Raw genomic sequence first — 26,585 nt, 5'->3', positions numbered from 1 at the left:
GGCTTGGTGTGGGCAGGAAAACGCAGCCAGCCGTGGTGGGAATGGCTGGGAATGGGGTCTCAGCCCCCAAATGCTCTCACATTCCCGTTGGGCAGTTGAGGGGAGTGTGGCATTCCCAAAGAGCCAACTCTCCCATGGCTCCAGCCAGCCGGGATAGGGAATCCCTCCCCAGCCGCGCTGGGAGCATCTCCAGGCCCTGTAGGGGACGATCCCGGGATGTGCCGAGGTGTGTAGGGCACAAGGGAGGGAAGGGGTGACGGATCCCCCACCCCAGGGGGGCACAGGGGGTCCCCAATAGCCGCAGCCTGTGCGCACAGCCCGCAGGGAGGGGGTGACAAGGCTGATCCGCCCGGGTGGCACCGAGGGGACGCGCTGCAGGTGTGGCACAGGGACCGCCAGGGGGGCCACAAGTGACCAAAGCCAGCTGCTCCTCTCCGCGCTCAGCCTTGCCCAGGAGGGCTCGGAACCCCCCAGTTTTCATCAGCCCAGGGCAGGGCCGGGCACCCCCGGGGGTGTTCGGGGTGGGGGCGGCTGGGGGGGGCTCGGGGAGCGGGAGGTGGGGGCTGCGAGGAGGAGGAGGAGGAGGAAGAGGAGGAGGAGGAGGAGGAAGGCGCCTCCCCCTGCCGCCCTCCCCTCGCTGGCACCCAGCGGAGCCCGATGCGGCTCGGGCCGGGCGAGCGGGCACCGGAGCGCCCAGCCCGGCCCGGCACAGGCGGGGGGGGCCGCGGCAGAGCCCCCCTCAACTGCCCGAGCCCCCGGCACCCCCTGTCTGCACCCATCTGCGGGCAGCAGGGGGGGCACCCCGTCTTTAACGCGGGGGAGGCGGGGACCCTTCCTTGGAGCGCTCCTGGCGGGGTCCCCCCGCTGCCAGCGCTGAGCCCCGGGGTGTCCCCCCCCCCACCCCCCCAAACTTTGCCTTCGCATGCGGGGACTGCGCCGCCGAGCTGCTCCTGCCGCCGATTAATCGCATCTGCCTGGGATTAATTATTCACCCGGCTCTGGGTTGTGGTTTTTGTGTTACGGTCTTCTTGTTTTCTTGCTTTTTTGATTTTTTTTATTTTTGCCTGTTTATCTTTTTCCTCAGGGGGAGCGCGTTAATTCCGCTTTTTTTTTTTTTTTTTTTTGCTTCTTCTCCCCCCCCCCCCCCCCCAAATTTTTTTCCTTTTTGGAAAAACAGCGCTTGGAATTCTGATTTTTTCTTCTCGTGCAGGGGGGGCTGGCGACCCGCACCCTGCAGCATCATTCTCCATCGGCATATCGGGGCTGCTTTTGCCTCCGGGAGGGGGTTCCACGTGCTCTGCTCCCCCCGCTCGCGGCTCCTGAGGAGGAAGAGGAGGAGGAGGAAGAGGAGGGGGACCCTCCCCCGCCGGCTGGGCGCTCCCCCGGCCGCCCTGCAGGCACTGGGGGGGGGTTGCGGCAGCTTTGGGGTGCGGGCTGGGGAGGGGTGGGGGACCGGAGATGGGGTGCTCTGCTCGCTGAGCTGAGGGGGGGCAAAGCCGAGCCCCCCCTAACCTGACCCGGTTCCCCCCCCTCCCCAAATTCCACCGTTGGCTGCTGCTCCCGGCTCGCACGTGGTTGGATTTAGGGGGATTTCTGCGGGTTTTTTTGGTGCTTGGTTTGGATTCCTGTTTTTTTTTTTTAATTTTTTTTTTTTTTCGCCGCTGGGGTGCCTCGGGTTTTTTCTCCCCCTCCGCTTTTTCTGGCTGTCCCCCACCTTGCAATGGCCTCTCCGGAGAGGATGCTGCCCGGACCGGCCGCGCTGCTCTGCTGCCTCTGCTCCCTGCTGCTCCCCGGTAAGTGCTGGCACCGGGGGAGATGGGGGGGGGCAATATTTATAAATATATCTCTGTATTATATATGCCTGCAATACGGGGCTCTGCACCATCTGCCCCCCCCCCCCGGGGCACCCCCTGCCCCTCCGTGCCCGCCTGGCTCCCCCTTCCCACGGCCATCCCCTCCCTGGCTCTCTCCGTGTCCCCCCCAAAGCCGAATGGGTGCAGATTAGAGTTTATTCCTGGCTTAATAAAATGACAGCTTGTGCTTGTGAGCGCTGGCAGCGGGCTGGGCTGAGCCTGGGCTGCCTGCAGGGTGGCAGGGGGACGCACGAGGCGAGGGGGTGTCCCCCGGCCCCCCCCCCGACTCTTGTCTCCCTAATGCAGAGCTGCTTTCACGGCAGGATCAGGGGTTTATCTGCTATTATCCACTCGCTGATCCCCCAGACCCGAAGCCAGACACTTCCCCGGTCTGCGCCGAGTTGCTGGGCAAGCTCTGCCCAGGTGGCAGCATTTTGGGGTGGGGGTGCAGCCCCTGGCATCCCCCTCCCTCTTCCTCCCACCCGTGGGGTTTGGGGGCCCTGCACCCCCTTTGCCCCGAGTCGCATCCCGAGCGCCGCCGTGCCCCCGCCGGGCTGCGGTGACATCCCGGCCTGCCCCGGTGACAGCACCTGCTGCTGGGGCTGTCGTGGGCCAGCGGGGCCAGCGCGGGGTCACGCACCCTGAGGGACACGGGGCTGGTTTCCACGAATGATTTTTTGTGGATGCTTTCCATTTAAAATCGAGCCCCGGCCAAAGCTGCTTTCCCCGGCCCAGCCAAGCGGAAAACGGGGGCTGTTTGCAGTCTGGGGGGGCACCTGGCTCTGGCCTCGGGCTCGGGGTGTCCTGGGGACACTGCCCGGCTCAGGTGATGCCCCCAGGAGCTGCAGGGATCCCCGGACCGGCTCTGTGTCACACCAACAGCCCACGGCCAAGGCACTTCGGGCGCTCAGGCAGGGCTCTCTCGGCATCTGCAGCACCCGAGGGTTTTGGAGCAGCTTGAGGAGGGGTGAAAAAAGGAGGAGGGGGGATATTGGGAGCATTGATGGGGGCTGGAAGGGGTTTTCCACCCTGGAAATTCAGAGCCAGTGGAGGAGCAGGGATGCTCCAGGCTGTGGAGCCACAACTTTCCGTAGCATCCTTAGGGGTGGCAGAGCTCCCTGCTCCCACCCCAGACTGTTCCTGGGGTGCTCCCCGGGCAGCCTTTGCTGGCAGAGCTCGTTGGGAGCACCAGCTCAGGGCTCTGGCAGCCTGGAGGGAAGCAGGATCTCCCCCTGCCCGATTTCCCTGGATCAGATCCAGCTGTCTGGCTGGGCTGTGGGAAGCATCCCTGTGGGAATGTGATCCATGGGGAACGGCCTCTGCTGCAGGGACTGGACGTGCCCCCTGCTCCCCATCCCCTCCTGGGGGTTTCTGATCCCCCACTGCTGCTGGGACCCCACAAACCCGGCGGGTCAGGCCTGGCTCTGTCCCCTGGGCTGGGGGATGCCATGTCCCCATCACTGGGGGGTCCCCGGTGCCACCGTGAGGTGGGTGAGGGTGGCCTGTGCCAGGGCTGCCCGTGCTGCCCGTGCCCACAGAAAGGGAAACCTCTGCCAGGAGCTTTTATTCCCCTTCCAGGATGTGCAGCTGCCCTCGCTGGCCTTTCGTGGACAAATAAAGGTCTCAGAGGGAGCCGGAAAAAGCCGCGGAGAGCTCCTGGTTCTCCAGCGCTCGGGCTGGCGGCGGGGCCAGCCCCTGGGGAAGCAGTGCCCTGCTCTCCTGCTTGCAGGATTTCATCCCCTTTCCCCTTTCCCCTTTCCCCTTTCCCCTTTCCCCTTTCCCCTTTCCCCTTTCCCCTTGTTTTTTATTTAAGAGCAGCCCTCCGTGCCAGCCTCGCTCCTGCTGCACTCCCCAGGAGCTGCTTGGCCGAGGCCCCAGATCAGCTGTTCCAGAAATGGGATTTTTGGTTTGGTTTTTTTTTTTTTTTTTTGGCATCTCCGGGGTGGGATGGCCCCAGGGTGGCACTGAGGGCTTGCAGGATGGACAGATGGACAGATGGACATGTGGAGCGGGGGATGCTGGTGGTGTCTGCTCGGCGCAGTGGTGTTGGGACCTGTTGGGATGCAGCACGGGGGATTTATGGGTTTGTGGGATGATTTCAGCTGTCTGTAGGGTTGAACCTGGACTCTGCATATTCCCTCAGCTCCCTGCAGCGTGCCTCAGTTTCCCTGCTCCCAAAGGAGCCTGGAGGCTCTGCTGGGGTTATCCTGTCCCAGCATTCCGGGCAGGTTTGGGGTCCTGTGCTGGACCCCACATCCCATCCCACTGCTGCCCTCCCCGTGTACCCCATTCCTGGCTCCCAGCACAGCCCAGGCCAATGGGACTGGGGGAGGAGGACGGTGCTCCAGGGCTCCATCCCTGCCGGGGTCTGCAGCCCGGACACCCCAAACGCAGCGGGGGGACACACCCCGAGCCCCATGCCCGTCCCTCTCGGCGGCTCCCAGCTCCGGGGTTTCAGACCAGCAGGTGGAGATGTGCCATAACTTGCCGGGAACCGGGAACCGGGAACCGGAGCCGGGAGCCGGGAGCCTGCACCCGCCTTCGCTCACGGAAGAGGGGCAGTGTGCCCCGGGAACACCCTCCGGTGTTTGCGGGGTTAGCAGCCCCCAGGCTGCTTTTGGGATGGGCTGGGAGCAGCTGAGCATTCCCAGAGCAGGGAAGGGGCAACAGGATTTTTGGCAGGCAGGTGAGGGGAGAGGACCCAGCCTCTGAGCTGGGCTAAACCTGGCACAAGTTTTACCTTTGGTGCCACAGAAAAGGGGGATGTGCAGGGATATTCCTTTTGGATTTTGGCTCTGGAGCGTCCATGTGCAGCCCCAAGGCCTGCTTCAGCTCCTCCAAACCCCAATACCTGAAATCCCAGCCTGATGCTGGGATTTAGGGGTGTGAAGTTGAGCACCCCCCTGGGAAATTCATTTCTTCTCCCCCTTTTGCCCTCTTGGTGGTTTTGAGGGAAGGGAAAAGGCTGAGAGATCCTGTGAACGATGATTTTGGGGAGCACCAGCCACAGGGTTTGGTCCTCATCCAGACCTGTCCATTTGGGGGAAACTGAGGCAGGGGATGGGGTGGCAGCACCCTTTGGCTGAGGATTGCTCAGGAAATTTTGGAAACCTGGCTATTTCCTTGAGAATTATTTTTTTTTTAAGTTCTACTATTTAAACCACTCCAGCTGCTGAGGTCCCTCTCCCAGCTCCTCTGCATCCTAAAAAAGACAAAATAAAGGAAGAACTGAGGATCCCTGCAGAGCATCCCCAACGTTCCATCAGCACATCCCAGCTCCAGACCCTCTTGTGGAGGGAGTCAGGGGGATGTGGCATCACCCTGGGGGGGATGGGTGAGGGCAGGGCTGCTCAGACAGCACAACCTGATTTTTTTTTGGCTCCTGCATTGCCTGGCCAAGCCAGTGTTGGGAGCTGCTGGGTGTCCCCTCCCGCGTGGCGCCTGTCACTGCCACCACAGGAGCGTCCCATCCATCTGGAAAAGGTCACTCTTGCTGATCTAATCAGAATATTTATTGTTAAATACATGGCTCTGCTAACGAGCAGCCCCCTGGGCAGGCAGGCAGGGAGGCGGCTGCTCCTGGGGTGGGGCTGGGGACGCCAGGGGTGGCTCTGGGGATGAGGTCTCTCCTGGAAGTTGTGGTGGCAGAAGGAGAAATGGTTCAGTGGGGTGGAGTGAAGCAGTCCTGCTGCCCATTTCCCAGGGAGAAGGAGGCTGGAGCTCCTCTAACTGGAATTTGGGAGCTCTGGGCTCCTCCAGCCACGTTTGGGGGTAGCCCAGCCATCCCCACCCTGGGGAGGCACCAGCTGGGCTGGGGGATTTCTGGGCTGTCACCTGTGCCACCAGCACCCCAGGGCTGCCACGCAGAGATTCTTCCTCAGGATGTTCAGGTCCTTCCTTTTCCCTGACCTGTTGCTGCTCCTGGCCTGTCCCATGTCCCTGGTCCCCCCTCACCTCTGCTCTGGCCTTGGGGAGGACACCACCAGCAAGGCCAATTCAATTTCTGATGAAGGCACTGTCACCTTCTGGTGAGCATTTTCCCACCATCTGGATAATATTTGTCATCCTGGATTTTCCCTAAAAGCCCAAGCAGGCGCTGCTGGGGTGGCTTTGCCACCTCACGTGCTGCTGTCACCTCCCGTCCCCTGCAGGAGTTTGGGTTTGCTCTGAGCTCTTCCTCCGGACTGGCAAAACTTGAGAATTAATTCATTTTTCATTTATTTTCCTTTAAGGAAAAGCTGTGGTTTTGCTCTGGAAGATAAATCAGGTTGGAAATGCAATCCCTGCTGCTGCCAGCTCGGTGCGGCTGCGGGATCAGCTCCTCTCCTGGAGCAAGGGAAGGGGAAGAATTCCAGCCCTGTTTGAGCTGGTACCAGTTCCCAGCCCTGCTTTTGGGAGTCTGGGGCTGGTGTTGGACCCCAGACCTGAGATCTGGGGCTGGATTTCCCGTGGCTGCCTCTGGAACCGAATCCGGCTCCACCACGCGCCACCAGAGGGAAAGGAATGAGCTGGCATGGAATCATTCTGGAAGGAGTTGCTGGGCACAGCCTGGAGTGCTGGGGGGGCAGCCTGGGGGGCACATTCCGTGTTCAGAGGCTGCTGGGGGGATGTTCCTGCTCCTGGCCCTGCTGGGAAGGGATGGAGAGGGGATGGGGTGATCTGAGCAGGACACGTGGCCTTGGGGCTGTCCCTGGGGTGCTGGGGGCTTGTCCCTTGAGAGCTGCTGTCCCTGTCCCTGATTCCCATTTCTGGCTCCCCAGGGGGGATTTTTGGAGGAGCCACCTGGGCTGCTCCCAGCGTGGGGCTCCCCCAGCCCAGCAGCCCCACAGAACATTCTGGGGCTGCCCCGTTCATCCCAGGGTATCTCCCCTCCCATTGCTTTTTGGACATTCATAATCAGCCACTTCCCTGTCCTTTTTTTACCCTCCTCTTTTTAATTAATTTCTTCTTTTTTCTCCCTCCTCTGGAAAGGCCTTTTCCTCCCTGTCCCCCAGCCTGTCCCTTGTGTGATTTGCGGAAATTGCTCTAAAGTAGCTGCTGTGTAAAAGCCTTGCTGGCTCCAGGAATTTATGGCAGGCTGTGCCTCTGCACGGCACATCCCATTTAGCCATATTTATTTATTCCTTTAGGTCTCTGGTTTGGTTTGGGTTTTTTTTTTTTTTTTTTTTTTTTTTTTTTTTTTTTTTGTTTGTTTGTTTGGTTGATTTTCCCCCCTGTTTTGTTTATTCCCTCTTAATAATTTCCTGGGGGAAGCACAGCCCTTGGCACTGCTGGAATGGTTCCTTTTGCTCCATGCTGCTTCTCCCCCAAAAAAAAGTCCCAGGATATGTCCCATCACTGTTGTTGGATTTTATTGCTCCTGCTGATGGAAAAGCCAGGCTGGACTTTAGGGAGAGGGAGAAATCTTAGGGATCTACAAGAAATGAGCCCACCAGGCACAACCCTGTGTTAGGGAATCCACTCTTGCTGCTCCCAGGACTTGAACCCCAGGACTCCAATCCCATCCAGCTCCCACTCAATTCCTACCCCAGGCTGATTTTTGGAAGCAGTTTAACTTCAGTGCCATGGGAATTCCCAGCTCATCCCTGCCGTGGCTCCTGGACAGATCCAGGAGCATCCCTGCATCCTGCTCTTCCCACGCTTTCCCCGCCGCGCGCCAGGGGAAGGTGATTCCACATTTGTAACAATTATTCACTTAATTGAGTTCCAATTAGCTGGGACTGGAGATGGAGGCTCTGGATGCATCAGAGGGAAGGGGGAGCTTGTTGTCATTTATGTCACCAAAAGCAATTTCCAAGGCTCTGCCTGCAGGGAATGTTTTGGAGGTTTCCATGAGGGGTCTCTCTGTATTTTCTGGTTTTGGTTTGTATTTAATTCCTGGCTTTGTTTGTTTGTTTGTTTTTACCCTGGGCATGTGGAGTAGAGAGGGGCACATGTTGGGGCTGGCTGAGTTTTGAGTGAAGGCCTGGAGGATTCTTTTGTCCCTTTTTGTTGATTTTTAGGGTGTTTGGAGGTGCTGACCCCACTGGGGTGGCAGTGTAGGGTGGCTGGGGTCGGTGCTGTGGCATGAGGAGGGAAGGGATTCCCAGGAGAAGCAGGGAGGTGTCTGAGCCTGACCCTTCCCTGGGACCACCTCCAGCTGTGGGAACATCCAGATGTGGGAGGTCCAGGTGTGGGGCATCTCTAGAAGCTCCAGATGTGGCATATCCCAGCTATTTGGGGCTGCTGCCACCCCTGTTTCCCCTGGATGGGGTAGCAAAGGCTGAAGCAGCAGATTTTGGGGCTTGGCCTGGGATCCACAGGATGCTCAGGGGTGGAAACAAAGGGAAGTGAGAGGTCCATGCTGGTGTCCCATGGGGAATAGCCAGGCTGGATGTCCTCTTTGGGGGCTCCTGGGTCTCTGGGGGGATCCATCACCCCATTGTCTCTGCTGTCATCATCCTACTGAAGGCTAAAACCATCCCCTTGTCACCCTGGAATGGCACTGGAGCTGGGGATAAGGGGCATTGGAGGTCCTGGGGACTGGTGGGCACCAAAACCCCTCCACAGCAGCCCCGAGCAGGGCTGGGAGCCGGGGTGGAGCCCCCTGGCAGGGACAGTGACACCCAGTGACACCCAATCCATCCCTCCCCGGGCATTGGGTGTGGCTTTATCGCTATGGCAGCTCAAGTCACTGCTTTAGGGACAGCTCTCCTGCCTTGTTCCAAGCTGGGACTGCCACGGGAGCCTGGCAGGGGCTGAGAGCTGGGGCTGGAGTCCCACATTCCTTGGAGCTGCGTTCATCCATCGATCCTCCGAGCCCCCAGTGCCACCCACTAACATCCAGAGAGCTTTGAACCCTCCTGGGCTGACCTCTGACTTCCCCTCCCTCCTCTCCAGGGCTTTCCCTGTGTGCTTTCCCCCCATAAGTGGGGATATAGCCCCGGGAGCCCCCGCTGTGTCCCACGGGATAAGCCAGGATCAAATTCCCTCCTGGAGCGTGGCTGCAGTGATCCCGAGGGCCGACAGCTGGGGCTGGGCTAAGCTGGAGCTCAGCTCTGCTGCTGGCTCTGGAGCAGGGCAACAGGAGGAGGAGGAGGAGGAGGAGGAGGGTCTCCAGCCTGGGGAGAGCAGGTGGGAGCAGGGATGGAGGCAGCAGGATGGAGAGGCTCTGCCTGTGCCCCGTTTTCTGGGGATTCAGGGCAGGAGGGGAAGGTGTTTGAGATGGTGGCTCCATCCAGCCTGTCCATCAGCCTCCTCCTCACCAGGCTGGCCGAGCCCCGCATCCCCTGCACCAGGAGTGGGGATGGTGGTGATGAAGAAGATGATGATGATGATGATGACCTAAACCCGATGTTGGGAGGATGTGCAAGGCCTTTTGGTGCTGTTTTTTCCAGGTCTGGGATTTAAGGCAGGGCTGGAGGGCGCTGCCACTGTCCCCACGTGCCCTCCGGGGCGGGCAGAGCAGCTCGGCCCATCTGGGACACATCTGGCGGGGCAGGTGTGGGGCTCCACAAAGGGGTCACCAGCTGTGTGTTTACATCTGGGCAGGTCACCCCGGCTTCCCGAGGGGACACCCCCAGTCCCGCTGTGGGGCTGGGAGTGGCTCCTCGGCCCAGGGGGCTCGGGAAGCCCCCGGGCCAGGGGGATGTGGCCAGGCACGGGGAACTGGCGGTGCTGAGCTGCCGGGGTGGAAGGGCCATATGGGCCCCTCAGTGCCGGCCCAATAAACCCGGAATGCAGGTCAGGTGCTGCAAATCCCGCTCACCACAGCGGCAGCAGGGCTGCAGAGCAGAGCCAGCCAGCAGGGCTTAACCCTTCTGTCCCCCAGACCCGGCCAGAGGGGGACGTGAGGCCACCTCCCCTCCCGGGGGTGACAAGGAAGCAGGGCAGGGACTGGGGACAGTGGTGTGGGGACTGCAGGCTCCTGAGCTGTGGTGTCTGTCCATCCTTCCTGTCTCCTTCCAGGCACCCTTCTTCCACCTCTTGAGCTGTTGGGACTTCCTTCCTTTTTCCTTTTCCTTTTTCCTTTTCCTTTTTCCTTTTCCTTTTTCCTTTTCCTTTTTCCTTTTCCTTTTCCTTTTCCTTTTCCTTTTCCTTTTCCTTTTCCTTTCCTACCTTTTCCCTCATCCTGGAGCTGTTCTCTTGCTGTCCAGCATTTTTGACCCCCATCCATCCATCCATCCATCCATCCATCCATCCATCCATCCATCCATCCATCCATCCATCCATCCATCCATCCTTTATTCCCCCTCCTGTTTTCTTTATCCTTTTCCCCCTTTTCCTCACCCACAGCTCCACGCACCTCCTGCCTCCCTTCTCCTTCCCTCCCGTCCCTGTGGCTGTGATTCCGGGCTGGGTTAGACCCTGTCCTGGCAGGATGAGTTTCGGGCCAGGGAAGGGAGGCGCCGCTCCCGTCCCCTCCCGGCTACAGATTAGAGCATCATTTAAATGCATTTTGTCTGGGAAGGAAATCGCTTCCCCGGGTGCCGCCAATCTGCCGGCGCTCAACTAATCATGGCCATCCCATTAATCTCCAGCCCAGGCTGGCCCTGTCCCCGCCCCAGCTGGCACGGCCGGGGTGCAGGGCTCGGTGACAGGGCCACCCTGCGTGTCCCCATTGCAGCACCAAAACGACTTTGGGAGGGGCTTTCCTCGTCCTGCTACACCCAGCCCTCATTATCCATCAGAGAATCCCCACGGAAGGAGGGAGGAGCTGGGTGCTGGAGGGGCCAAATCGCCCCCAAACCCTGTGAGAGAGGGTGGGTGACAGAGGGTGCCCCTCACTGCGGGCACTGGGTGCTCGCCGGGCTGGCACAGAGCTTCTCCTGTCGCCCACCCAAGGGTGATGCCAGAAATTCTGCAGCACCTCAAGGATGGATTTTGCTTGGGGCTGTGCTGGGCATTCAGTGGGGTGGGATTTGGGTGGGTTTTCCCTGTGAAATGTCCTGATCCTGCTGCGAACCCCGGAGATTTTGAAGGGCTGAAGTCTGATGCTGTTTCAGTGTGAGTTAAGCAAAGCCCTTTTCCCTGTACCCAAGTGGGTCCAGCTCATGTCACTCCAGCTGCTGGATCCCTTTCCTCAAATAATCTCATGCCTTGGAAAAAAATCCCCTTTTCCACTTGTTGGGGATGTCAGGAGGATGCAAACCTTCATCTTTCACAGCAGAGAGCAACTTCCATGAATCACGAGGGCAGAAAGTCCCTCAGTGCTGGCATCACTGAGCAGAGGGGCACCCGCGGGTGCTTCCCAGGGTTTGGCACCTCTCCTGCAGCTCCTGGCTCTCTGGGAGATGGGAAAACAGGCAGAGCAAGCGGGATGGGGTGGCAGGTGCTGGAACTGTGGCAGAGCGTCCCCAGCATTCCCACAGCTCCGGGGAATTCTCTGCCAGGCTCCGGGACAGCTTCCCTCCCGGGATGTGGATTCTGCCTGTCCCGTACCCAGTGCTAATCCTTTTATGAGCCCTCTAAGCTGCTTAACTCCCCTGTGCCCTGCAGCAGAGACCTCCCCGGCTGGGCCGGGGGTTCCTGCATCCCTTGAGCCCCGAGGAAAGCGGCTGGGGCCGCTTCCAGGGATAGAAAAATCCTCCGGGTCCTGGCACGCTGCAAAGGCCCCGTGGGGAAGGGGGCTGAGTCATTCCCGGGAGCGGAGCCGTCACATCCACACCTTTCCTCGCCGTTTGACACCGGTAATTTGGGCTCTGCTGCTCGGGGGCCGCTTGGGAGCGGCTGCAATCAGAGCCGGCAACGGGGGATGCGGGGGGCTGGCGGGGAGCCGAGGGGAGCGGGGAGGATCCAGCCCTCCTGGGAATTCCTGGCAGCCGCTGGAGAAGGCAAAGACCTTGAGATGTCTTCCAGGCTCCCGCAGCTGCCAGCACAACACGTGCCGGGCGCCGGCCGCCTTTCCCGGGAAGATTTCCGTGGGTTTTCCCTCTGCTTGCAGTGCGGTAACCGGATCCTTCCGAGGGGCTCGGGCAGCTCTGCCCCTCGGCTGGCAGGAGCTCCCTGCTTTGCCAGGCCTGGAGTTATTTTTTTTAAGGAAAAGATGATCAAAATGAAGGACAAAAGGGGATTTTTGAAGGGTTTGAGGCGCTGCTGGGGTTTGCACAAAGTGGCACCAACATCATCTGAGTCACCTTTCCAGCAGGTCTGGAAAAATTTGGTCTGGGCTGGGCCAGCTTTATCACATGAGGATAAAGCAGAGTGTGGGTGACACCCCTGGGTGGGTGACAGGTGACAGACTGGCTGTGACACCACCCTTAAGGCAGGTGTTGGGACAGAGCAGGTCTGGGGGCTGGTTTAGCCACCTTCCCTGGATGATCTGGGAGCTGGAAGCAGAAGGAAAACCTTGAAGATAATAATAAACATGTGGTGGGATCTGCCAGCCAAAAATTAACGTGGATTTGGTAACTTTTGGTCATGAGGCTCTGGAGAAACTCAGCATCCGTGCCTTGGGAAGCAGGGATGGAGCTGGGATGAAACCAGCCCTGTTTCTGTAGAAGGGTTTGTGCTGGTTCAGGCAGTGCTGGGGTTGGTGATCGGTGCTTCGGGCTCCCCAGGGACAACACGAGGCTGGATGTGGCTTCAGCACACCCTGGACACCCCGTCCCATGGGGGTGGCTTTGGTGAGGCCGCTGCCACCCGTCAGGAGGCACAATCCTGCTCGAGGTCCTGGGATCTTCTGCATTTTTGGTTTGTGGGACAGAAACCCAGCCAGGCTCTTGCTGCTTTTCTCAGAGGTTTGGGGGCTGAAACTCCAGCTCCTCCTTGCTCTGCTTGTGCCTGGCTCAGCGTTCCCTGCTCAGGAGCTGTTCCAGAGGGGATGCCCCACGCTAACCTGCGCTCTCCCTCCCCTCTGCAGCCCACGCCAAGGGCCCAGCCCCCAGCCCCGAGCCCGCCGAGCCCGCTGGTGCCGTCCTGCTGCCCGTGAGCTACCGCCTGTCCAACACCCGCCTGGCCTTCTTCCTCAAGGAGCTGGGAGCCAGCCCGGCGGGCAACGGCAGCGCCCCTCTGCAGCGCTCCGAGCCCTTCGTCGTCTTCCAGACCAAGGAGCTGCCCGTCCTCAACGTCACCCTGGGGCCCTTCAGCACGGGGCTGGTGCTGCCCAAGGAGCACCTGCAGCCCTCCAGCACCCTGGAGGTGCCCGACCGCCTCACCGTCAACTGGAAGGTGCGCGCCTTCATCGTCCAGCCCCGGCTGGTGGCCAGCCAGCCCGTGGTCCAAGTGCTCTTCTACGTGGCCGGCCGGGACTGGGACGACTTCGACGTGACGGACCGGCTGCCCTGCGTGCGGCTCCACGCCTTCCGCGACGCCCGCGAGCTCAAGAGCTCGTGCCGGCTGCGGGGCAGCCTGGCCATGTGCCTGGTGCAGGCCGAGCTGCCCCACGCCTGGTTCGGCCCCTCGGCCGCGCCGCTGGGCAGGAGGAAAAGCCCCGAGAGCCTGGAGGTGGTGCCGGGGGAGAGCCAGCAGGCCGAGCTGTACTACACCCTGCACGCGCCCGACGGCGCCGGACAGTGCCTCGGGGACGCGGCCGCTCGCCACGGCGCTCGGACCGAGGGTCCCACGCAGCACCCGCTGCTGCGCATCGGCAGCGTCAGCCTCCTGCAGCCCCCGCCCGGGCCCGCCCTGCAGGAGCATCACCTGGATGGAAACGTCTTCATCCGCCTGCCCGACAAGCCCCTGAAGCCAGGGGAGGTGCTGAGCATCCTCCTCTACCTGATGTCCAACTCCACGGTGGAGCACTTCACCCTCAGGTGAGGCCCTGGGGCTGTTCCTGCTCCTTTCTTCCAAGGGGTGGCTGTGGGAAAGCAGCTGTGGGAAGGAGGGATTGGGAGGGGAGGCTGTGGTGTTTGTAGGATCTGCTGGAGGCTGGAATATCTGGAATGTGGGTTTGCAGTGGGAGCTCCCTGCAGGAAAGGGAAGGGCTGTCCACGCAGGACATCTCTGCCCTGGCACTGTGCACTGCTGCCTTTGCTCTCCCAGCGTTCCCAGTTGCACTGGGATCCTGCCAGCAGCTGTGGGTTAATTCCCAGCTGCTTTGGGGACAAGGTGTGGTATGGCCTTGGGGCTGCTGTGGAGTGAGGGGGGTCCCCCATATCCCCTCCTCCTGCCCCAGAACCAGGTGGGAGCAGGGGCAGGAGGTGCTGAGAAGCCCAATGTGGTCAGGTGTGCAGAGGGGACCCCCATTGCTGTGTGTCCCTAAAGATGGGGACACAAGCCCTGGCCACACCTCTTCAAAGGGCACTTGCAAGTGTCCCTGTGGCCTCTGGACCGGCAGGGAGCCCCTGGAATGGGAAATGTGGTGCTCCAGGCTCCCCTGACCTTCACCCCAGGGGTGCCCAATGCCACAGGGGTGTTACTGCCCTGGGGTCAGCACTCGGGTTGGGGTGGGTACAAAACGCTGCTGGAGCAGTGAGGAGGGACAAAATGCCATGAAAGAGGAGCTGGAATGGGCTGTTGCTGCCAGCCTGGGTGATGCTTCCCACAGCCTGAAGGGGAAAAACTCCTCCTGTGCCATGGCAGGGTATCCCAGGGGATCCAGGAGTGCCTGAGGGTGAGGATCCACCCCTGACTGTCGCTCTCTGCAGGGTGAAGGCCAAGAAAGGTGTGAACCTGCTCAGCACCAAGTCCAGGAGCGGGCAGTGGCTGGTGAGCTCGGAGCTGCTGACGGGTGGCAAACACTCCACTGCCACCGTGGACGTGTCCAGGGTGGACGGGGCTGGGCCCAGGTAAGGGCTGCACCTCTGGGAATGCCAGGGCAGTGCTGGGATTTGGCCTGGAGCAGTTCTCCCTGGGTGGCTGTAGTGCCACCTGGGTGCTAGCAGGGGAAACGGAGGATTTTAGGGCTGAGTTGTGAGGCTATAGAGGATTCCTTAGTCTGGGGTGGAAGAATTTAAATTTTTCTATTAAGTTTCAATGCTGTGAGAAGCAGCAGCTCTTTGCTGTCTATCCTGGTGTCTCCTCTGGGAAGGAAGGGGAGCAAAGCAAGGCCCCATCTGAGCCCTAAAGTGATGGATGAGTGTTGGATGGGGAGCAGGATCAAAGCCAGCACCTGAGACAGGCAGTTCTGCCCTGCTCACACATTCCTGGGACTTTGGAAAGGCTCAGAGCAGCTGAGGAGAGCCCTGGAGATGGAATTGAGAATGATGTGAAGGAGAAAGGACCCACAAAGCCAAGCTGAGACCTCAGAGGGTTCTCAGCATGAAGAAGGGGAGATGTGAGACTGGCGGGACACGGGGATGGGCACGGGGTCAGAAACAGCAGCAGGAAAGATTCTGAAGTGCTGGAACACAACAGTGATGTCTCTGTCACTGTGCCTTGGGAAAAGGGACACAAGTGTCTCCAGGAGCTGGGTTAAAGCAACTGGATGTGCTCAAGCCATTCCTGTCCTCTGTGGTGGAAATCTCCCCACATCTCTGTCCCCCACCCCAAAACTGAGCACAGCTGGGGCCAAACTCTTGGAAAAAAAGAGCCCCTCAGGCAGAGCTGAACAGAGCTCTGCAGAACCCCTTTCTTCCCAGGAGAGCAGATTTTCCTTCACCCCATCCCGCTGCTTCCAAAATGCACCCACAGCATTCCAACCCATGGCCCCATGGCTGATCCAGGAGTGTCCCCAGGGCCACCAACCTCCTGTCCCCTGCACGCCCACCCCCCAGCACAGAGAGCAGAGCTGCCAGCAGCAGGATCCTCTCCCCCTTCCCCCTCTCCCGCTGCCAGCACCGCTTCCAATCAGCCTGCAAAGGTTAGAGACGGGGGAGGAATTTAAAGTGATTACAATCACCTTTTAGACAAACAACTCCATCAAATATTAACGGAATGGAGAGGATGAATGACTCCAAGCCGTGTTGCCCTCCGGGCTGTGCAAACAGAGGAGTTGCTGTGCTGGGGCTCTGGGGGCTTTTGGCAGCACTGGCTGTGCAGGAAGGGGCTGTGAGCCCTGAGCTTTAGGGTCAGAATGGCCAATTTGGGGTGTTTTACACCCCAGCAGCTGCATCCTAAATTGTTCCCCCAGAGTAGGCAGCCTGGCTCTTGTCTGCTCTGAGCAGGTGATGCTGGGGGAGGGCAGAGGATGGTGGCTGGGCCTGGCAGCGTTCCTGGGACACCTCGGGGCAGCCCACGGCGAGGAGTCCCATTGCCACACCACCTCCAGCTCTGCTTTGCCTTTGGACCTGCCTCTTCCCAGCCGGATTTGATACTCCTGGCACTGGAAGAGCAGCCAAATCTGCTTTTCAGACCCTGTGGCCTTTGGTGATTCAGCCCTTGAACCCCAGAGCTGCCTTGGGGCAGAGGAAGACCCCACGAGTCCCTGTGGATCAGCTCCACTGCAAAGCCCATCAGGGCTGCTGTGGGATCAGGGAGAAGGGAGCAGGGATCAGGGCTTGCCGTGGCCTGGAGCAGCTCCAGCTTCTTGCTCTCCTCTCTCCCTGCTCCCTGTCACTCATTAGATATTGATTAGAGAGAAACCCAGCTGTGCCCTGCATCCCCAGATCGATGGGACCTTCTCAATTGCTGCTGCTCTGCGATGAAACTGGAGCCAGTCCTGGCTTCCCTTCCACTGGAATTTCACTTCTTCTCACTGGCTCTGGGGGGCTTTTACCAGTGCTGTGGTCTGTGGGGGCTCTGGGGTTTCCTCCAGGGGTGTTCAACTTTTGGGGGAGCAGTGAAGTTTGACTTGGGGCAGGGTTGAGCCCTGAGTCACTCCAAGGATTTGCAGGGCAGAGGCAGAGCTGGGAGGGCAGGATCAGGTCTGGGGAGGTTTGACTGTAGGGATGGGGTGTAGGAATAATTTCTGCTGCTGCCGTGGGGTTGTGTCCAAGCCATGATCCAGATGGACACCAACCTGTCCCCTTAGTCTGGCACCACGTGCTGGGTTTGGCATCCTCTCCACCCTGCCTTGGGGACACCCCAGAGGTCACTCCCTGTCCTTTAGCTCCATGTCCTGCTGTCCTCAGCCCTGGCATTAATTTGTGTGTGTTTGCTGAGCTGATGGTCCCGGGCTGTTCTCCCCTGCTGATTCTGTCCTCTCCCCTGTCCCCTGCCCATCCTCCCTCACAGGCTGGGGACAGCCCTGTCCCATATCCCAGCTCAGTGCTGTGCCACCTGCCGTGTGGGCTTGAAACTTTCTCCTGTGACTCAGTTTCCCTATGGGATCCCCTTGGAAAAGCCTGTAAAGTCAACAGCTTGGGCTGAGCTCATGTGTTGACACTTGTTTGTCATTCCTGAGTGCTCTGGGTGTGGGACACTCGGGATCTGACCTGTGGGACATGAGTGTCCAGGCAGGAGCAGTAAATCCACCCACACTTCTGGGAAGATGGAGTCAGGGAGACAAGGCCAGCACCTGCAGCCACCCACTGTCCCCCGAGGCCGTGGCCACACACCCTCCCTGTGATGTCACCCAGCAGCCCTGGCAGAGCTGATGAGGTTTTTTTGTCCTGCTGGGGGAGGTGGAGAAAAACATTTCTCTCTCCCACTGGGGAGATTCCCATGGGAATCTGCAGGATCCCATCAGAGCAGCCTCTGCAGAGGTGGGGCCAGGGTTGCTGGGTTTGGGTGGCACCCACTGCCAGTCCCCCTTGGCAGCCTGGGGACACCGAGGAGATATGCTGGGGACTCTGATGGCCTCGTGCTTATCCCAGGGCGTCTGTGGGACCTGGGACAGCCACCTCACTGTGTCCCCTCCTCCTGTCCCCCTGCCCAGGGATGGGGACTCCTCCTCTGAGATCATGCAGCTGGATTTTGAGATGGAGAACTTCACGAGCCAGTCGGTGACGCGTCGCATCATGTGGCACATCGACTACCGGGGCCGCAACCCCCCGCCCGACCTGGAGAAGGTGGTCACGGAGCTGACAGTCATCCAGAGGGACATCAGGGCCATCGTGCCCCTGGCCATGGTGAGCAGGTTCCTGCCCTCAGTTGTGACCTGCTTTGAGGGGTTGGCACCCCCTGAGGGATTGAGCACCTGCCCTATCGCACCTCTCCATCCGTCCATCCATCCATCCATCCATCATCCATCCATCCATAATCCATCCATCCATCCATCCATCCATAATCCATCCATCCATCCATCCATCCATCCATCCATCCATCCATAATCCATCCATCCATCCCTCGTCCATCCATCCATCCATCCATCCATCCCATCCATCCATCCATCCCTTGTCCATCCATCCATCCCTTGTCCATCCATCCATCCATAATCCATCCATCCATCTCTTGTCCATCCATCCATCCATCCATCCATCCATCCATCCATCCATCCATCCATAATCCATCCATCCATCCATCTATCCCTCCCTCCCTCCCTCTCTTGTCCGTCCGTCCACCCATCCATCCACCCATCCATCCATCCATCCATCCATCCATCCATCCATCCATCCCTTGTCTATCCATCCATCCATCCATCCATCCATCCATCCATCCATCCATCCCTCCCTCATCCGTCCATCCATCCATCCATCCATCCATCCATCCCTCCCTCATCCGTCCATCCATCCATCCATCCATCCGTCATCCATCCCTTGTCTATCCATCCGTCCATCCATCCATCCATCCATCCATCCATCCATCCATCCATCCATCCATCCATCCCATCCATCCATCCATCCATCCATCCATCCATCCATCCATCCATCCATCCATCCATCCATCCATCCCACCCACACCCAGGTCCTTCTCTGCCCTCTAACACGATGGTGCCCTTTCCACGCCACCCCCAGGACACAGAGATCATCAACACAGCCATCCTGACGGGGCGCACGGTGGCCATTCCCGTCAAGGTCATTGCCATCGAGCTGAGCGGCGTCATCGTGGATGTCTCGGCCATGGTGGAGTGCAAGTCCAACAACGAGGACATCATCAAGGTGGGTGTGGGGAGGAGGTCTTGTGACCCTCACAGGTGGCTGGGCTTCTTCCAGGAGTGCTGGCCCCAACAGCACCCTGGGCTGGGGCTGGTGACTGAGCTGATGTGGCTCACAACCCCACCCAAACCAAGCGGCAACCCCGCGGTGGCTCCAGTCTGCGCAAGCTTCTCCCTGGGGCCTGCTGGGAGAAGGGCAAGGCACTTTGTCACTGTCCCCGGAGAGGCCACGGGGTGCTCCCACGCTGGCAGCAGGCAGCAGCAGTAACTGTGGGTTATCACAACACTTAGTGCTGATAAGGGGAAATATTGTCACTGGGGGCTGAGCTGCACGTCCCCATCGGCGCCTGCGCTCGGGCCTTGGAGTGACATTGATGTCCTGATTGGATCGGGGGACTGGTGAGACGGGAATGATGGAGGGAAAAGGGGAGCTGAGGGGGAAGATCCACGTGGGAGAGGTGCTGATGGCGCTGATGCCAAAGGTTCCCTGCCCCAGCCCCGAGGCAGCCCCTGATCCTCGAACCCTCCAATTTTCCACCACCAGCCCTGTTCATGCATATACTTTTTTCCATCCCTGAATAAATCCATCTGCCCACCTGCCCGTGTCACTCTGCCACCATTTCCATCCATCCATCCACCCCCAGACATCATTCCCTTCTCCCAGACACCTCCCACCCCTCTCCCTGCGTGCACCCAGCCAGCTCTCCCTTTCCACGTTCTGCTGGCTTGGGCAGAGGCAGGGAAGGGGTCTGGATTCTCCAGGGGGCCGTAGCCCCTTGTCCTCTTTGCCACAGGGGCGATGGCACAGCTCTGTCCCTGCTGGGATTTGCTCTGTGTCACCCACCGTGGGGGACATCCAGTGCCACAAAGTGCTCACCCAAGTTCTTGACTAAGACTCAGATCCATGGGATTTACAGGACCAGCTCTAATTTATGGAGCCCAGTCTTCCCCAGTGTGATAAAACACTGGAGCAATAATACACTTCAGGATGGACTCCAAGACACTTAAACTGTTTAATGTGCTGCCTTTCTGCTCATAAATCTATTGACACTCTGTCCCCAGACCTGGGGGGGAGCAGGCACATGCCCAGGAGCTGGGATGAATAATGCAGGGAGCAGCCCTCCGGCCCCGGCTCTCATCCTGCTCGGAGCCCTGCGCAATTTCTTGCTGAGTTATTTGGTGTTTGTGTTGGAGCTTCATTTCCGAGAGAGCTCTCAGTTACCTGCTGAGATCGGGGAGTATGATTGCGGTGTCAGGGCTCTAAACCTGCTCCATAAATCACAGCTTACGGAGTGGGATGTGCTATCTGTTACTGTAAATAATTTAACGTGAGGGCGGGCTGGGGAGCTGCCTCTCCCCGCTCTGGGGTGGCTCCCTGGTGGTTGCTCTCTTGTGTAACGTGGAATTTGTCCTGGGCTTGGTGTGGATGTGGCTCTGAAGGATGTGGTGGGAAAGCATGAGTGGGAGTTGTCATGCTCATCCCGTTCTGTGGTGACACAGAGTGACAAAGGAGTACAGGAGGACATCACCACTCAGAGTAGTGTGGAAATCGCTCCCTATTTTTAAAATGGGCGGTGATCTTGTGGGCTGTGGAGGGTCACACAGGGAGTGGGAGACGCTCAACCTCACCTGTGCATGACCCTTCTGAGAACCCCACACGCCACATCCCCTGGAGAACCCCCCAGGAGCTCAATGGGACCAATCCTCAGGGACCCTGCTCACCCACCAGGACCATGGTGGCTCTCCTGGGGGCTTTGGAGAACATGTGTCCCCTGCATCCCACGCCTGTCCCCGTGCCAAGCTGGGAACTCCTGGCCACAGCAGCAGAGGCAGCGGTGCCTTGGCTGGGAGCCCAGGCAGTCCCCAGGCTCTCTGTTCCTGACACCTCGCCGTAAATCCGGGAAGTTTCCCCGAACAAGCTTCATTTCCCAGCTAATCTGCAGTCACTCCATCTTCGGGACAGGCCTGGTGTGCAGGGATTTTTTGTTGTCATAGTTTCAACCCCCTCCTGGCTGCAGAGCAAGTGGTGCCCAGAAGGAGGTGCCGGGGGGTTTATTAGCCAAGGTAATGCCAGCAGAGCCCATCGTGTTTATTGTGATAAATGGCACAATATCCAGAGATCCTCTGCTGCAGGATTCACCTGGGAGCTCATCTTTATTCAGGCGCTGCCTCGCCACAGATGAGATTGTCTTGTCAGACTTGCTGAGCTGGTACCTCTGATAGGAAGACAAGGAACAAAGCTTTCTGCATCGTCCTTCCCTCCCGGGCTCAGGGATGTCCCCAGGAGCCCAGATCCAGGGCTCTGCCTCCTCCACCAGCCCCAGGGGACCACGGACACCGTGCATCGGGCTCCCGGAGCTGTTGTAGAAGTCAAACCCTGCTGTGGGCTCAGAAATGCAAAGTTCCTGCATCTGCATGCCCAGAGGTGCTCAAGGAAGAGGCTGTGAGAGAGACAGGGATGCTGTCAGCCGCCTGCAGCCTGGCCTCAGCCCTTTAGCAGCCATCAGAGAATCCAGGGACTCCCGACTGCTGGAAATCAGCTCTTCTGTGCTGTTGAGGTGCTCAGTGCTGCTGGATGAGCAAACGGGTTCTGCTCTTCTCCAGCATCCAACAAATCAGATGCAATCCCTGACAGGGGATCAGGGTTGGGCCATGGGGCCGCTGCAGATGAGAGGTTGGAGTCCCCTTCTGGTTGTCTTCTGCCACTCTGGCTGGGAAGGAGCTGTTGACTGGTGAGCTGAGCTCAAACCCCGTGAGATGCTGGCCTGGTGTCCCCTGAGCTCCTTAATTGGCTCAGGCAGGCGGTATGAGTGACCCCCCTGCAGAATGGATTTATTTTGTAGTGAATTTCACAAATGGCATTTGAATAAGTGGGAATTAAAAGAGGAGGAGCAAGAAAAGGAACAGGAGGACTCATTCAGACCACAGGAATCTTGCTCTGGGGTGAGCAGGAGGGACGGGAACAAGGCACTGGTGGGGACAGGAATGAGAGGGGTCTGTGCTCACTGCCTCCTCTGCAAGAGATTTTGAGGCAAATTTTCAGGTTGAGCAATTTGCAACCTCAGTGAAGCACCCATGGGTGCCTCAAGGTCAGGGACAATTCAGTGTGGAGGCCAAAGAGAAACTGAGGCACCAAGTGAGGTTCTTGGTGAGGTGGGAGAGAGTGAGGGCTGGCTGGAGCACCTGGGTGAAGGGACATTTTGCATGGTGGACACGGATCTGTGGATCTGTGCCTCAGGAGGACCTGGGTCAGGGGGACACTTTGCATGGTGGACACGAGGTGTGGACCTCCCTCTGAGCAGGATCTCCAGGAGGAGGGAGCATCCCTGCTCCAGGGGCCGGCATGAACTGGATTCATGCCGAGTGACATTCTGCTCTTCCGGCCTCCTGCCATGATCTCTGCTGTGCCTACAGGACCATTCCCATCCTCTCTTGCCCCACAGGTTTCCAGCAGCTGCGACTACGTCTTCGTCAGCGGGAAGGAGTCGCGGGGCTCCATGAGCGCCCGGGTCACCTTCACCTACGAGCACCTGTCGGCCCCGCTGGAGATGACGGTGTGGGTGCCCAAACTGCCCCTGCACATCGAGCTCTCGGATGCCCGGCTGAGCCAGGTCAAGGGCTGGAGGGTGCCCATCCTGCCGGACAGGAGGTGGGTGCTGAGGAGCCGCACTGGCCAGCCTGGAGAAGGCGAGGTGGAGGTGGTGGTCATGGGTTAATTGCCTTGCTCAGCTACTTTATGAAGAGGTTTCAAAGGTGGTGGAGACAGAGGCATCCCTCAGGGGTCTTGGGTGGAAAGGGGAGAGGTCATGGACACAGGTTATGGGGAAGGAATGAATTTCACAGCGAGGTTGGTGGAGAATGTCCCTCCTTGGTCAAAAGTTCCCTGGATAAAACTGGGAACAGCCAAGTTTCCAAGTCCCATTTTTGAAGTCTAGAGACCTCCAGGTGTCCATCCCAGCCGAGATACCTTGTCCTCTCATTTGCTGAGTGGGCGGAGATACTGGTGACCCTGCTGTTACCTCGTCCTGCTAAATCCCCTGAATCCCTCATGGACAATGGGCATCATTTGCCAAGGAGCCACCATTTTTTTGTGACATCTTGTTTTTCCCTGACTGGCCAGCTTTCCGGGGGGGGGAGGGGAGGGCGGGGCTGAGGAGCCATGGTGTGGGGAGCTTGACAGCACTGCCCACCCACTGCCCTGTCCATCCGTCCATCCATCCATCCATCCATCCATCCATCCATCCATCCATCCATCCAATCCATCCATCCATCCAATCCATCCATCCATCCATCCGTCCATCCGTCCATCCGTCCATCCCGCAGGTCGGTGCGGGACAGCGAGCACGAGGAGGACGAGGATGAGCGTAAGCAGAGCCGGGGCTGTGCCCTGCAGTACCAGCACTCCACGCTGCAGGTCTTCACCCAGTTCCACACCACGGCGGCTGAGGGCACGGGCCAGGTGGTCACCATGCTGGGGCCGGACTGGCTGGTGGAGGTCACCGACCTGGTCAGTGACTTCATGCGTGTGGACGACCCGCGGGTGGCCCACATGGTGGACAGCTCCACGCTGGCCGGGCGGGAGCCAGGCACCACCCTCTTCAAGGTACCCCTGGCCACCTTTCCCCCCTCTGCCAGCCTGGCTGGGCAGGCAGGCGGTGACAGGAACCTTGTCCCCTGCAGGTGGTGTCCCCACTGGTGGAGGCGGTGCTGGGCGAGACGCTGGTGACGGTGGCGGAGGAGAAGGTCAGCATCACGGACCTGAAGGCCCAGGTGGTCTCCAGCCTCTCGCTGTCCCTCCACCCCAGCCCTGGCAACAGCCACACCATCATTGCCCGCACCTCCGTGCAGCAAACCCTGAGCTTCTTCAAGCAGGTGAGCCTGGGGGGCATCCAGGCTTGGGGGGGAACTTGGGGTGCACCCCCTTCCTCCCAAATCCTGCCTACACTCTAGCCCTCACAGCACCCACTGCCCTCGTGTCATCCTGGTGACCCCAAAACACCCCAGAAACCTTCCCAGAGACCTGTGATCCAAGCCTGGGGACAGGACACAACCATGGGGACAGAGGGGGAGGGATGGAATCCTGTACAGCTCCTGGCCCAGCTCTGGTAGCCACATCTGGGATTTGGGTTGAGCCTGGGCAAGCACGGGCAACGTGGAGAGAAGAATAGGCTGAGGAGGAAAACCAGGGAATGGTTGGAGCAAGATGGGTTATGGAGGGATAAAAGTGAATTGGGTGGAGAGGTGGATGGGGGACGGACAAAGGGCTGCAGGTGGGACTGGCCTCCTGCTGGGCAACCGGTGCCTGTGTTGGTCCCGCAGGAAGCGCTGCTGAGCCTGTGGATTTCCTACAGCGACGGCACCACGGCCCCCCTGTCCCTCTACGACCCCAAGGACTACAACCTGGTGGTGAGCAGCCTGGACGAGAAGGTGGTGTCGGTGACCCAGGACCGGGCGTTCCCCTTGGTGGTGGCGGAGAGCGAGGGCGCGGGGGAGCTGCTGCGGGCGGAGCTGGTCATCTGCGAGAGCTGCCAGAAGACCAAGCGCAAGAGCGTCCTCTTCACGGCCTTGGCCACCGTGCGCGTCCACTTCGGGTCCGAGGAGGACCCCACCTACGACTACGACCACGTGTCCAGCCGGCCGGGGCTGGGGGAGGCCGGGGCGAGCACCACCCTGCGGGCAGAGGTGGACAGGAAAGCGGACCCGAGCGAGGACAGCCGGATGTCCAGCGCGTCTCACCCCACCGAGGACTTCCCCACCATCCCCACCGGCTTCGTGCAGGTGACGCGGGGGCTGACGGACCTGGAGATCGGGATGTACGCCCTGCTGGGCGTCTTCTGCCTGGCCATCTTGGTCTTCCTCATCAACTGCATCGTCTTTGTGCTGAAGTACCGGCACAAGCGCATCCCGCCGGAAGGCCAGACCAACATGGACCATTCCCACCACTGGGTCTTCCTGGGCAACGGGCAGCCCTTGCAGGCTCACAATGACCTCTCCCCGCAGCCCGAGAGCCCGGGGAACCCGCTGGAAAACGTGCAGACCTGCTGCCACGGGGACCACCACAGCAGCGGGAGCTCGCAGACCAGCGTGCAGAGCCAGGTGCACGGGCGCGGGGACGGCTCCTCGGGGGGCTCCACGCGGGACCAGAGCGAGGACCCGCTCAACTCACCCACCTCCAAACGGAAGCGGGTGAAGTTCACCACGTTCGCCACCATGCCCTCGGACGAGCTGGCCTACAACTCCATCCCCATCGCCGACGAGGAGGACTTGGAATGGGTGTGCCAGGACATGGGGCTGCAGGACCCCGAGGAGCTCCACAACTACATCCGCAGGATCAAGGAGATCGCTTAACGCAGGGGCAGCGGGGACGGGGCGGGAGGGAGGGGCTGCCACGCTGTGCCACGCCACGCCACGCCGTGCCACGCCGCGCCACCACGCTTCCCCGGGGCCGGACACCCGCGTTCGGCTCCTTCTTCCGCACATCTCACGTCCTCACCCCGTCCAGAGGCACCTCCGGGGTGGCCTTTTTTCAGTTCTCGCCCTTTCCCCGCTGGGTGTCCCAGGGGAGGCAGCAGCACACGCGTGGCCCCCCAGCCACCGGCGCACAGGGCAGAGGGCATGGGGTCACAGCTCAGGGTGTGCGTGTGGCCCTGGCAGGAGGAGGCTGTGGGTCCTGCCGGGAAGGGGCTGGGGAAAAAGGAGGGACCCCATTTGCCCCCGGAGCCCAGCGGGGAGGTGGTGGGTGAGGGCTTCCCAAGGGCCTCCCCCAGCCTTTGCTGGGCTCAGTTGCACAATTTTGGAGGTGAGTGCTGGGTCACCCCGTGGGTTTTGGGGTGTTGACCCGCGCTGGGTGATGCTGGGGGAGGCAGGATTGGGGGGCACAATGTCCACGGGCCCATGGCACTGCTGTCCCCATCACCTGCTGTGCCCCAGCCCCAAATTCCTGCTGTGCCCCGTCCCCTGGCTGCTTGGGCAGTTTGGGGGTGACCAGTTGGGCCATTTGCTGCCCACCCTGCCTGTCCCTCTGTCCCAGCCATGGGGCCAGTGCTGGTCTCCCTCCACCCCACAGCCCTGCTGGGCCCTCCAGGGGCAGCCACTGGTTTGTGCCCCCTCTCCAGTGCTGGAATGTGGCTCTGGGATGGGAATGTGGCACCTGGCCTGTGTGTCCCAGTGCCAGCCCAGCTCCCCCAGTGCCAGCCCAGCTCCCCCAGTGCCAGCCCAGCTGTCCCAGTGCCAGCCCAGCAGGGATGCCCGGGGCCAGGCTCAGCCTGTGTGGTGCCTTCTGACTGCCATAACCCGATGCCTCCCGGTCCCCCCGTGCTGGTGGCACCTCCCAGCCCCTCTGGCTCACCCGAGGGGCACCCCCAGCCCAGGGCACCCCATCTCCCAGCCCAGTGTGGAGCATCCCCAGCCTTGGGGGGACACCTGGGTACCAGGGCTGGCAGGCTGGGGACGCTGGGCTGTGCAATTGTCCCCATGGGCACCGAGCATGTGGGGACAGGGACCCCCCCAGCATCACCCGGTGGAGGTTGGCAGCGGATTATTTCTGGATCGAAAGTTACCCACCACTGTGTCTCTCTTTTTTTTTTTTTTTCTTTTTCCTTTTTTCCTTTTCTTTTTTTTTTTTTTCTTAAATAAAAGACCAGAAAAGGAAAAAAATGAAACAAAAAAGCAAATGGCAGCACTGTCATGGGCCCTGTCTCTGCTGTGGTGCCCGGGGTGGGGGTTCCCAGTGGGTTTGGGGGTGAGTCCTGGTGGCTGTGGGGTCTGCTGGGGGATGGCTCAGCTTTGACTGGGCATTTTGGGATCAAAGCTGTGGTTTTGAGGGTTTCCCCCTTCAAAATCCTCCCCTCTTGGGCAGCCTGGGTGGGCAGAGAGCAGCCCCACCCGTGCCTCAGTTT

The 26,585-nt window shown here is 59.9% G+C and overlaps 1 protein-coding gene across 2 annotated transcripts; it reads left to right on the top strand.

Annotated features, from left to right (window-relative positions):
* Positions 1–1,714: 1,714 nt before the first annotated feature.
* Positions 1,715–26,324, top strand: TMEM132E (transmembrane protein 132E). Of its 2 annotated transcripts, none has more exons than XM_053961278.1 (9): positions 1,715–1,793; positions 12,694–13,585; positions 14,420–14,560; positions 17,530–17,722; positions 18,548–18,691; positions 22,131–22,336; positions 23,011–23,290; positions 23,368–23,559; positions 24,079–26,324. In XM_053961278.1, exons 1-9 carry the CDS (start codon positions 1,721–1,723, stop codon positions 25,033–25,035), a joined length of 3,078 nt encoding a protein of 1,025 aa, XP_053817253.1. In that variant the 5' UTR covers positions 1,715–1,720; the 3' UTR covers positions 25,036–26,324. The 2 variants fall into 2 exon arrangements, with proteins under 2 accessions (XP_053817253.1, XP_053817251.1); XM_053961276.1 differs by having other exon boundaries at positions 24,007–26,324.
* The last annotated feature ends 261 nt before the right edge of the window (positions 26,325–26,585 follow it).

Source organism: Vidua chalybeata, chromosome 20 (assembly GCF_026979565.1).
Source record: "Vidua chalybeata isolate OUT-0048 chromosome 20, bVidCha1 merged haplotype, whole genome shotgun sequence".
NCBI lineage: Eukaryota > Metazoa > Chordata > Aves > Passeriformes > Viduidae > Vidua > Vidua chalybeata.
The sequence above is the reverse complement of the archived record's forward strand: the minus strand, read 5'-3'. Positions and strand labels throughout refer to the sequence as shown.